This window comes from Dromaius novaehollandiae, chromosome 2 (assembly GCF_036370855.1).
Source record: "Dromaius novaehollandiae isolate bDroNov1 chromosome 2, bDroNov1.hap1, whole genome shotgun sequence".
Classification (NCBI taxonomy): Eukaryota; Metazoa; Chordata; class Aves; order Casuariiformes; family Dromaiidae; genus Dromaius; species Dromaius novaehollandiae.
The window spans coordinates 37,085,192-37,097,731 of NC_088099.1; the positions used below are offsets into that span (position 1 = coordinate 37,085,192).

A 12,540-nucleotide genomic window follows, 5' to 3' on the forward strand; every position below is an offset into this window, starting at 1 on the left:
ATTATAAAAACCTGAGTTCTTCTAGGGAAATAGTGCTGATAAGATCACCACATGATAAAGTGACACAGAGAAAGAAAAATGCAAGGAATTGTTACAACTTGTGGCTGCAACAAGCAAAGCAATTTGTATGTACTTGGTAGAAGCAAGATCAAATATTCAACACGTTCACAGCAGCTATGACTGACTGAACAGGCTCTCTTCTCTATTTCACTTATTCAGACACTGACAGCTTAGGAAGAATTAGTTTCTAGTGAGTTTAGTTTATAATCCAGCATTTAGACATGACGGGGACAAGGTCCTGTTTCAGTAAACAAAACAAAATATGATTAGCTTCACCCATAACATTAATACCTTAATCCAGAGCAAGGCATGCTGTCTACAGGCAAAGCTACTGCCTAGGGAGGATTTTAAAGCGTAGATCAGGAGCGTACCGAAATGTTGGCTTTGGGGACTTTCAAACATAACTGCAAATATTACAGGAGATATGAGTTCAGAACAGTGAGTTTTGTCAATAGTTGTAGAAGCTCCATAACTTTTAACAATCTATTCCTTAAAAACATTTCTCAGTTACTGGTACTAGGAATTCTGTCTCAACTCTACTTGTTTTAAATTGTAACGCTTCATTTTGCACTTTTTTCCCCCCTCACACTGCTTTCATTGCTTTATTGTAAGGGATAATATGAGGAATTGCTGTCGAAAGCTCCACAGAGCTGAGACATTTTTCTTTTGCTCAGTAGTCCAGAATCTGTGCTAAGAAAAGTCTTCTGGCCCTGAAGGGATGTGTATTGCTCTATTACACTGATTCTTTTCCCAGTCGGTTCAATATAAAAGCACTGACTTCAGATCATTTATTGTATTTCACAACATATTTTCAGTCATGAAATGCTAAGTAGGTAAACCTAGAACTTCAGTGGCTCTGATCCTGCCCGTACTCCCTGTGTCAGAGTCTCCCGCCTGAAATCAATACCGAAAGCTCGCAGACCCGGCTTTGTAACCAGCTGAATTTCCGTTCCAAGCAGTCTCCGAGGCTGCGAGTTGTCCCAAGATGCCACCGCTATTATAACGGAGCTCTTGTTTCCACTTTCAGCAGCTGCGAAAATGGCTCAGACCAATATCAAACTGGGACAGGAGACTAAACTCCTGGAGTAAGAGCAAATGCCACTATTTTCTCCCTTTACATCAATTGCACTACCGCAACTCATGGGCAGGGAAACAGAAGTTATTTGTAACACATGAAGCAGCAGAAGACTCCACCCAAAAAAATAAACTGACCTACTTGAGAGGAAAGCTGACCACCTTTGTGGCTAAGCCTTTTCGATCTAGTTGACTTTTTACATTTATGAAGAAGGAGCACCTTATGTATTAGACAGCTGTAGGAAATATGCACGGGTTCCTTGAATCAGTCCTAGTGCTGTGGGCTGACCGACACTTGCACTGGGATTTTCAAAGCCATCTGCAGGATCTGTACCCTTCCTTACCTCTCATTAGTTAGAACAAAAAACAGTTCTGATGACAACTGACTAGCCACAAGTTGTTTCATCTTCCTCCTCCTCCTCCTTCTACTCCAAAGCCGTCCAGCGTTTTATGGAAAATTTTAAGGTTCGAGTAATAGGGACAATTTTACCATTATAATTAGGAACATACTCGTTACTGGTTTCTTATTTTGCTTTCCCTATATGTTTTCACTCTTGTATCTGATACACATTTTCACATTAATTTTCGTATCATTACTGTTCATACTAGTAATGCACACAGGGCATAAACAATATCACATAACTCGATATACTTATGAAAATGGCAAATTTTTTTTGAGTCATACAGATTCTGTCAGGAAGGCAGGCACAGCCTAGGCACACATATTATGTTTTATTTAAATTTCAAAAAGCTAGGTATCTGACGGGAAGGGAGAAAAAAGGGGGAAAAAATTTAACAGTTCAAATTGAAACTTGTATTTTTCGGTCAGGTTATTTTCATTGCCAGCTGGCTTTTGATGCTGCCTTTCAGAGAGCGCAAAATATTGTGGGTGTGTAGTCTATAAACCTATATAGCTAAAGATCAGTGCTTCGTAAAAGGCAGATAGAGAGGCAGCAGCTCTGCCGGCAAGCACTGTGGTACCCAGCCTCCCAGGGCTTCACTGCAGGCTATTTATCTTGCACTCAGGTAACCCACACGGCATTGCACTTCCAGCTAAAAAAACCCGACTGCTCTGAAACTGCAAACCAAACTGTATGTAAGCTGTGTATTGAGGCAAAGACACAGGCGACAATTCCAAGCGCATAATAGTCTCAGCCTATTGAACTGCATGTTAATACGCTACATGTGCTGTTCTGCCTCTTTTTACCATGGCCATTTAAAGATATATGTTTCCTCCACTTTCCAATGCAATATATTTTAATATAAAATCAATGTGTGTTTTTGGTGGGCAGCATAAAGGTTTATCCTCTCAGCTCTGAATCTAAGAAGGAAGCAGTATTGATTTAGATGTTCATTCTTTCATTTACTAAGACAGTTTTAAAGCATTAGGTGATACACTAACTGAGCGGCACACCGTGAAGGAAACTGAGATTGTGATAAATTAAATCAGTTCTGAGATGTCATCTACAATACGTTAATATTTGAAGTAATATTCTACAGGAAAAATTTAAAAAGTAAACAAGCACCTTGGGTGACAGAGTTTTGCTTTCCATAAATGCCAGGAAGTATAAGCATATATATATAAAATATGTAAATATAAGTATGTATATATAATATATATAAAAAATAAAATCTAAACAAATAAAAAATATTTGCATATTATAAAACCATAACATTAATACAATACATATTCTATATGTGTACATGTGTCTATGTATGTGCATATATATATGAACTTGCTTCCATTTCTTGCTACAAACTGATTACACACCAATCAAAGGGGTGAAACTTTTGCTGTCTGTCTGCTCTCTCTGAAAAACCTGCCATCACACAGTATCCACACTGATATTATTTATTCATATTTATTTTACAAAAGCAAAGTAGGCCGCATAGGTCACCAAATAGGGTTTCAACTGCTGCATGCCAAATCATGCTTGCACTGCTCAGGTGCATAATTTCATGCACATAAGGCCAGAAGGATTTGGTACCACATCTGGGTCTCACATCTAGACGCATCTGTCCTGCACTCTTTCATGTATGCACAAAGAAAAGGCTGGTCCGTCTGCCATGGATTCAGATGGCAGATGAATCAGGTCCAAAGTCCCCCAAACTTCTCCAGTTACTGCCGTCTTTAGCTGCAAGCAGCTTGGATGACTTCTGTCTAGTGTTGAACACATATATACCTTGCAAAGTGCTGCCAGCCAAAGAGAACATATGCAGTATTGGATCCACCGTCAGTAATAGCATTAGCAGAATCTGAAGAAATCTGAAATTCCTTCCTAATGCAGGGCTCAATCCGGTCAGGTACTAAGCACCCTCATTTTCTTTATTTTTTTTTAACTGACTACAGTATGCAAAGTTTCATGCTTTGGGCACAAAGCTGAGTGCACTTAACAATGAGAACAAACACTGTGACTGTAATGCAGATGATTCAGGTTTAAAATCCATGGACTTAGATATAAGAAATAACTTTGCTCTGAATATTTCCTACTGTTTTTGCTTTTTTTATTCATGTAGAGTATTGTTAATAAATTCATTCTTCAAAGTGGTGGCTAAATAAAGTGGCTTTTTATATTATTTGTGTGTTCAAACAGAAATAAAATATAAAACTATATTACGGAATATTTTTAAAAATGCATTTGGAAAGAAGGAAGTTCCTGGAGCTCTGAATGATGCCTCTTACTCATAAGAGTTAACATGGGTGGATTTTTTTCCACCCCTCGAAGAATGGCAGAAAGCCCCTTAGAAGCAAAGGAGCTGTTTGTTCACTCTGCTCTGTTTTGGAACTGATAGCAATTTATGTCTGAAAGGGCGATACCTTTATATGTTAGGTTTGAGGACAAAACCTCTTATCCAGATTATAAAGTAACTTGCATTAATGTACGGTTTCAGATATTAAGGCACAGAATTCTTACCATACGCACCAACAATTTAATCTTGTTTTTAAGTAGCCTCACACTTCCAGTAAAAAAAAAAGGGGGGGGGGAATAAACTGCAGAACCTTTAGTCCCCAAAACAGATGCCAGTTTTGGATTTATTCAGCCAAGTAGTATTTAGTTTGGCTCAGCCTTGCTCAAGTTGAAAAAACACTCGCCTATTCCAAGAAGTTTTTAACAAGCTCTGCTGCAGACGCTGTTGCCATTTGGCTTGTCACCGTTCCTGTGCGGTGCAGCAGAGAGAGAACTCTTGACCACAGGTTTTCCTTGGCAGAGGTAGGCAGCGTTTTTGGCTATCGCCGTCCTCCTGGCCAAGTGGCTGCATGTTTACGGAGTGCGGTTTTAGACGGGGTGTTAACAGAGGTTGGGTTAACAGCCTAACCCAAACCAACAGTGAGGTGAAGGCACGACCTATCCAATCTAAGAAAACAGAGATAGAATAAGCTTGTAGCTTTTGCTGCTCCTAACCAAGGGTTTCTTGCACGCACTACATCCGTAGACAAGCTCATTGTATCTGTAGATGAGAAGATTTTTATTTGCCTCAGGATAGATGACAACAACTTTAAAGCCGTACCAGCCATGCAAAGTAGAAATATATAAAAACATGTGGTTGCTTAATCTTTGTCGGCGTGGTTTCACTCTCTCACTTAGGACAATTTTATGTTGGCATAGTGCCAGTGAAAGAAGTTCAATGAAGTTACTCCTGTTTTTCACTGTGATGAGATATCCTGAAAGGATAAAAACCCTACGGAGTTAAACTGCAAACTGCTGCCCTCATATTTACACTAGCCAGCAAATGGCAGCTCTGAAAGTGAAAAAGCGTACAAATTTCAACACCGATGAACTCAGTTCCAGGATACTACTACCAAATACCTCTGTGACAGTACATATACAGCTGGGGGAAACTTCCATACACACGCTTGTAATTTAGTTATCTACACTAATCCTGCATCAATACATACGCTTGAGAAGCCTTGACTTTATAAGACATACAACAGCTTTAAAAGCGCTATGACATTTCACTGGTAAATTATTTTTATCCAGAATCTGACACTTTTTTTTTGACAGCAATAACTTTGTTGCACTCAAGCAAAAGAAAATATCCTGGTTTTATATGCGTCATTCAGTCTGCTTTTCTAACACTGGCACTGCCCTGACACACCGTGCGCCTATCCGGAAAAAACAAAGACTATGTACACTCCCTCCACCTCACATACTTTTTACTACACTGTTCATTTGCTGAGAAATTTTTTTAAGCCACATTGCAGTGCACAGATACCATCACAGAACCAGCCAGACCGTTTGCTTAAATTCTACGAATCTGCACCAAAAATCCTATTAAACACGGTGGCCCACTCATTAATTCAGTTCCTTCTCACTGAGAATTCAGCTAGAATGGGCAACATCTTGAAAGTTCATAGACTCAACTGACACAGCTGGCCCACTCTTTAATTCAGTTCCTTCTCACTGAGAATTCAGCTAGAATGGGCAACATCTTGAAAGTTCATAGACTCAACTGACACAAAGGCAATTTACAGCAGCATATTAAAAAAAGTATAACGTATGACTAAGAATGAAGTAAGCAGTGTCTGGCTACATCCCGCACCGTCTGGCTAACCAGTATCTAAGCGCAATATAAGAAAATACATTTTTGAATTGTTTCTTTTTACCATTTTGGCTTCTGAATGCATTGGGGGTACTTGAGGTGAAGCACATGGATTATTGAGGTTTGGCCCCTGCATTCCCATGATGTTGGAGTTCATTGACATTTGTCGCTCCATCTTTTAAAAGAAAGAGAAAAAAGATTTTCAGAACATCTAGAGGCATTTGCAAGAATTTATGCTCGGTTTCTATTTAAATGGACTCCGCTTTATTTCTTTAAGTCATGACTGGAAAAATAACAATCTGTTTCATGAATTGCATGTGTGTATGCACACAGGCGTGTGTTTCATCAGAATTGTCCCTGAAACCTCACAGCCAATTATAAAGAAAATGATTCTTTACTAAACAAATGTATCAGCCACCCAGGTTTGCGCTTTTTTGTAACGATTTTCTCCCTTTTAGTATAACAACACTCTGAGTTAAGTGGCTTTAAAAGCATCACTGTATAAAGTTGTGGCTTCTCCTGTCAGTGCAGCTCAACTTAGCTTGTTAAAAACATAAATAAAAATCTACAATCTAGAGTATATGGAAAACGAATTGGCTTTTTTTCCTCCACTCGGACTGCTCAACTGAGAAGAGTTTTCAATATGTCTCGTTAGGGAACCTTTCATGTACTGCTGATACAGCAAAAACGAAAGCAGAAGCCCTTCTGGCTATTCAGAGCACTTATTGCAAGCTAACTTACTGCACAGTGAGCTAGGGATACAATTTAGAAATAAAACTTAATGGCAGTGAGGACTAGATAAAATACTTTTTCATAGTGTTTTCTCTGAAAAGACACAAGCGCTGTTATACCTGAGTCATTGCTCAGAAGGGCAGGATAATAAGTAGGGTTACAGTGCCGCTTTTAGCTGGAGCTGAGCATCCCACCTTGCTTGGGGCCAGTCCCCTGAGCCTTATCTCCAGACGGGACAGCAGCTCTGGGATCCTCCTGGGCTCTGCCAAGCAGGGAGCTACTTTGTGTGCCCTGCGGGCAGGCAGTGACTCCCACCCCTCTACAAAGCCAGCAAGGTTTGCTGGGGCTGGGCGAGTGGGAAGTGTCCCACTGCTCACCTGGGGCGAGAGCCAGCACCCGGCTCCTGCGGGCTCTGCAGAGGCGGCTGCCCCTGCCGTGCCCATTGCCCTGTCCGCGGGGCCGCGGGGCGGTGCCAGCAGCAGCTCCCACGGCCATCTTCTCCAGAGCTCTTTCGGGAGCGCTGTGGGGCCCGAGCTGCTCTCAGGGCGGCTGTAGGTGATAGGGTCCATCTCACCTCTGTGCTCACGTCTCCGGGGGCTCTCAGCCAGAGCACAAGTGCTTGTCTGCAAGCAGAGCTGCCCAAAGGGCCCCCAGCAGCACCCTGGGCCCTGAGCTGCACTGAAGGAAGCTGCACTGAAGCAGGATGTTTGCACCACTTCAGCTGCCTCGGGAGTCATGCCAGAGAAACTGTCCACAGCAACATTTCTTATATTTTCAGTTGAACTTCCTGGTCGATATTCCAGGAGAGCCTTACTGATAAGTTATTAATTAATAACTTATTAATGACTGCTTAGAGAGCAGCCAAACCTGAATTTTCTCAGCCATGAATGCCCCCCTTGCTCCAGCAGAGCCAGAACAAGCAGTACCTCCCTCCATGCCATGTTTGGTTGCTGTCAGGTTGCCTTCCAAAATGAACGTCGTGCAATGACACAAAAACTTCTTCTTTCACAATTCCTTCTTCTCCATACCACCCTTACTCATTTCCATCCCTTGTCTGCCTAAATGTTTTATATTGACAGGGTTGTTAAAAACATTTAATAATTTGAAGCTACAATTGCAAAGTGCTTTGTGTCACCCAGAAGATGGTGGATATTTCCAACTCTGCAGAAATTACTTTGAGTTGAAGATGAGCAGCGATCATGAAGGACTAAATTCTATCTTAGTGCGAATAACCAGGCCTGCAAAGTAAGTCACATTTCTTTCTTACTAGCTGATTATGTCCCAGAAGCAAGCAGATTACTTTTAGAGTTCGCTGGCCTAATTTAGGTACATGACTTTTCCAGTATGTTCTGAGGCTGAATTCAAAAATATCTTTTTGTTCCAGCAGACATCCCGATCTCACCTACATGATCAAGAGTGAGAGCCAGAAATTGTAGTCTCCTGTAAACTGCTTCAAATCACTCTCACACTAATTAACATTCCATTAATTGCAGCACAAATACTCTTGCAAAATGAAATAGAGAAAAAGGTCTAGCTTCCCTACTTTAGCTCATCATGCTTCGATTGCTTTTAGAAACACCAACAGACTTTCACCTCTGCATAGGCTGAATCAAGCAAGCAAACAGACAGCCTCCCCTCCCCAACACCCCTCCCACCCTCCAAACTTACAGGCATTAGTACAGCAGAGGATCCAGGCATGGTAGGATTGGGCAGGGTGCCAGGCATAGAGGCAGGCATGGGCTGTCTTTGTCGGTTGTGTAGGTGCAGTAGTGAAGACAGAGAACCTGGGACAGGCCTAGGAGAAAAGGAAAGAGCGCTGTCATGGGCTACAGAGACTAAAACAGTACCAACCATTACTAGGCACAGACAACTCTAGACAGGCAGGCACAGTTAAGCCAATCCAGCATTTGTCTTCTCCTGCATAAATCAGTAGAACAGAAAGTTTTCAAGAAACAGATGAGTCACATTTCCTTTACTATTTATTGGTTAAAGCACCAATATATTTCATATGACAGAACATGAATGCAAACATAACAGCCGCTCTGCATCCACGTGCCCCAGTGTCGTACAGTGGCCAGTGACAGATTTCTACAGAGAGAGTAGGAAACTTTCCCGACATGCTACATCAATGCATTGCTGTAAATTTTACCCTTGGGGGAAAAAAAAGTATCTGGATGATAGTTTTTCATATTATGACAGAAAATTAAGCATGCTTAAATTACTTTTGAAGTTTTATTACCCATAAATAAACTACCCAAAAATGAGCATTTCATTTCCACTCAGGATATTCTCTCCTGGAAAACTCTACTAAGCCTTTATTCCAAAGTGAGGGCCCTAATTTTACTTGTTAGAATGTCAACGGAGCACAGGAAATGGGAAAAAGAAGGAAGAAAAATCAGCAAAATTACATTCAGATTAAGTGGGTTGTAAAGGCAAATAGTAAGGACTATAAAAAAGCAGAGAGAGTTATTTTGGCAAAAGGAATTTAAAAGATTTAGAAGGATTTTTGTAAGTAAGTGCAGCACAGGCAAAAGAAAAAGTAGGCTCACTAACAAAGAAGAAGAATCATGAAATTGATGGATTAAAAGAAGCTGCAACTACTCTTTGATAACAGCTTTTAAGAATGTGGTTTTGGGATTTAGTTAAGTTAATCAGCATTTTTTTAAAAAGTTTTTGAAGGAAGTATGAATTGCTTGGAGTTTGGGGTAAATAAAACAAGTGTTATCTTTTCAAAAACCAGGAAAATAAGACAGCTTTCACATACAGTGCCTCAACAAACATTGCCAGTATAATTTGGCACGTTGAAGCTTCACAAAGCAGTACATTCTGCAGTATAATACTGCGTTTATTAGGCAAGAGATACTCCTGAAGGTAGGAAGATTATGAGAAGAGCCTCTGCAGGGGGGCATGGAAAGAGCTAAAGACATGTGGAGCCTCTAAACTTCAGGGGTGCTTCTTAGCCTTGGCAGAAGCACCTTTCGCTTTAGTGACAAACCCACAGCCAGCCACTAAAGCCTGAAAATTGGGCTGGGCTGGTCAGAGAACCACAGCTATAACCCCAGAGCTGGGAGTAGGAAGACTGTTCACTTTTCCTGCTGGGTCTCAACCAATATACCAAGGGATGGGACAATGTTTTTGGCCTCTCCAATTATAAGCAATGCTGGCAATCATGAACATACACATCCCTTCTCTAACTTTAGCCCTCACTCCATTTATCTAAAAGAAGAGGCCAAAGGCTGTGAGCGATGGGATTCACAGAAATCCAGGATGGAAAACACTGTGCCCAGGCTCCCAAACCAGAGATGTCTGTCTCATGGCAACCTCAGCTCCTTCTGACCTAGAAGTACCATCCTCTGCTGCCCGGAGTTCAAACCTCCTAATCCCCATTTCCCAAAGCTCCTGACTATTTCCCATCCCCAGGTTTTCAGTCCCACAACCCTCCTTTGTGCAAGTCCATTCCCCCAGAGCCATTTCTGCCCCACAAATCCCCCCTCTCAGTCCTCGCCTGCCTGCTCCTGCGCACCTGGCACCTCCATCCCTCTGGCCTCAGCTGCCCTCTCTTTGGCAGCTGCAAGTGACTGAGCCCATCCTTTTGTCTCGGTTCTCCATGAAGAGAAAAAGCCTGTGTTCTGCAGGATGTTTAAAAAAACCTCCCAGACACATACAGTACTTATTCAGAAGAAAAAAAAAACCAACAAATATACCTCAGATATAGAGCTCTTCCTATGCCTCCCTGGTTATTTGCTGATGGAGGAATATGCTGTACCTCTTCCTACTGCACAAAGAAACTCAAGACAATGTTTCCCAAATATATGGTATAACCCCGTGAGAGGGTCCAAGAAGCACTGTGAGGGAACATGAATCAGCTCCTAGGATAGCAGAGAGTATGGTCAACTCAGCACAGCACTAAACCTGGGAAGGTGTGGAGGTGGCATAAGTGGAACGAACGCAGTACAGGAGAAAAGAGCTCAGACAATATAATACACAGCCCCTGACCCACTCTGCTCTCCACCTAAAATACAGCTGCTCCAGGTACTCATTCAAGCAAAAGGACTGGAGAATCATCAGGACAAAGTAAAAAAGCAAGAAGAGAAAGTTCAGTGATCCTCTGAAAAGAAATAAGAAAAAAAGGAGGAAAACATCAGGCCGAGTGAGGAGAAGCAGCAGCTCAGATTGGTTTTTGAAGGTTGTGGTCACCTCCCACAAAAAAAGTCAATTTCCTAGAGGCACAGATTCAATGCAACTACAGTCCTGCAGAGCGGCAGACACATTTGCTCTAAAAGGTCTTTTCTACCTCTTGCTTTTAAGTCAGTTTGATGGCCTCCAGATTGAGTGTCTGAGACCTGTGCTGCAGGCTGAGGGGCTGAACTGAGCGTGGCGCAGCCCCTGCGGGGATGCCTGCTGGGTTTCCTCCCAGGGAAACGTAGGTCCAGGGGGGACTCTCACATCGGCCTGGGACAAGACTGAGGCATGTGCCCTGGGGGCACACCTCTGGGCCCACCAGCTTAGACAAGCCCACGTGCACCACATGGGCTAACAGAAGGAACGTATTCGGCAAAAATATCGCTTGAGGTTTCAGCGCGACCAAAGTAAAACTAGTACCATGACAGCAGCTCCCCTGCCTATAGTCATTCTGAGACTGTCCCATATACAGACCCTTGGTACGACTCACCAGTTTCATAATAACCTTAGGTGTTAGGCTGTTTGACAGAAACTTATTTTGGCCTGACCTATGCAATTTGTGCAAGTGATTCTCAAGGGACTGCACAGTTTGAATTTTGCTTATATGTTCCAGAGCCAAAAAAATTTCTGAGATTGCTTTAATGAGCTTGGGAATATGGGACTTGGGCAAAAGGGAATTATTTGTGTTTATTAAAATGGCAAAGAAGCTTCCTTGCTGTCCCCGGTTTCACCTTTAATGCTGCTTTGCTCTGGGGGTCTGCATGTGCTTTACGCTTGGTGGAAGAAAAAAAAAATCCTCAGTACTTTCAGGTATTTTTTTCCTGCTGAAACTCCTGCTAGTCTATTCCCAAGTGTATTTTTTGCAGAGCAGCCAGAGAAACCTTGTGCTTCAAGGTTGACCCTGTTTGTCGAAAAGTCTGCACCACTCCTGCCACCAATAAAAGTGCTACATAATGCACACCAGGCTCGGCTCTCTATCAGGGAAGTCTGACATTGGCCAGTACTCACAAATACTTCTGTTGCTTCCACATTGAATACAGGTCATTGATTAACACGTGTTCATGGGCATTCACACAAGATCTCAGGGAACGTTTATGGCATTGAATCTTATAGGCCAAAATACTCAATTTGTCTAGCTCTAAGACATTTATTCTTCTACCGAGGACAAAAAAAATCTCTTTGTTGTTCTGTTTTAACCTGCAGCAAAGGAAAGCCAGTAAGACATTATAATTATCATTTTTAATGTTGAACATGTTGACTCTGCTCCTCTCCTTGTAAATGCTAAGGAGGTGCAGCCTTCAACCTGTTGGTGAATATTGCTGACTGAAGAATTTTAATTCCTTAGCATCTGTGTCACTAAATAAATATGGTCATTGGGCAAGCAGCCTCCAAATAAAGGACAGATAAGACAGAGAACTGGCAAGTGCTCAACCTCACTGAAAATCTGGCCATCTATGTTTTTTTTTCCCCAAGTTTAAGAATTTTCATCTTGTTCCAGCAGGAGCCTGCTGCTGGATACAATCGGATCTCAGTCAGGATTTGCACACTATCTCTTTGGGCATATACAGCCTGGATGGATAGCATTACAGTAGCTCAGTAAAATGCCACATGTTAGCTGAGCTGTTGTAAGTGACCACATCAGCTCTCCTCCCTCTGCACGATTGTGTTAACCCCATGAGTCATCGTTACTAACGTTTAGGCAGATGGGCGGTACCCCACTAAGCCACGGTGACTCCATCATGTTCCATCATATGAATCTACCCAATAATTAGAGATAAGTCCACTAATTTAATCAAATATTCACGATATATACTTCACTAAGTGCCTCCTTGTTTAATACAAAATACTCTGCTATGATGCAACAGCTATCTGCCCCACTTTCTTAGATTGTCTAATGACGACACACTACATTCACCTATTGAAAGCCTAGGCTTTCCTTAACTTGTAGTC

The 12,540-nt window shown here is 42.0% G+C and overlaps 1 protein-coding gene across 4 annotated transcripts in view; it reads right to left on the reverse strand.

Annotated features, from left to right (window-relative positions):
• Positions 1-12,540, reverse strand: part of CREB5 (cAMP responsive element binding protein 5) — a 263,711-nt gene that overhangs the window by 65,971 nt on the left and 185,200 nt on the right. For all 4 annotated transcript variants that reach the window (XM_064506262.1, XM_064506261.1, XM_064506259.1 and 1 more), the window contains 2 exons: positions 8,077-8,203; positions 5,741-5,851 (listed from right to left, as the gene is read on the reverse strand). In XM_064506262.1, coding sequence (XP_064362332.1) covers positions 5,741-5,851; positions 8,077-8,203 — 238 coding nt within the window. The remainder of the gene's footprint in view (positions 1-5,740; positions 5,852-8,076; positions 8,204-12,540) is intronic.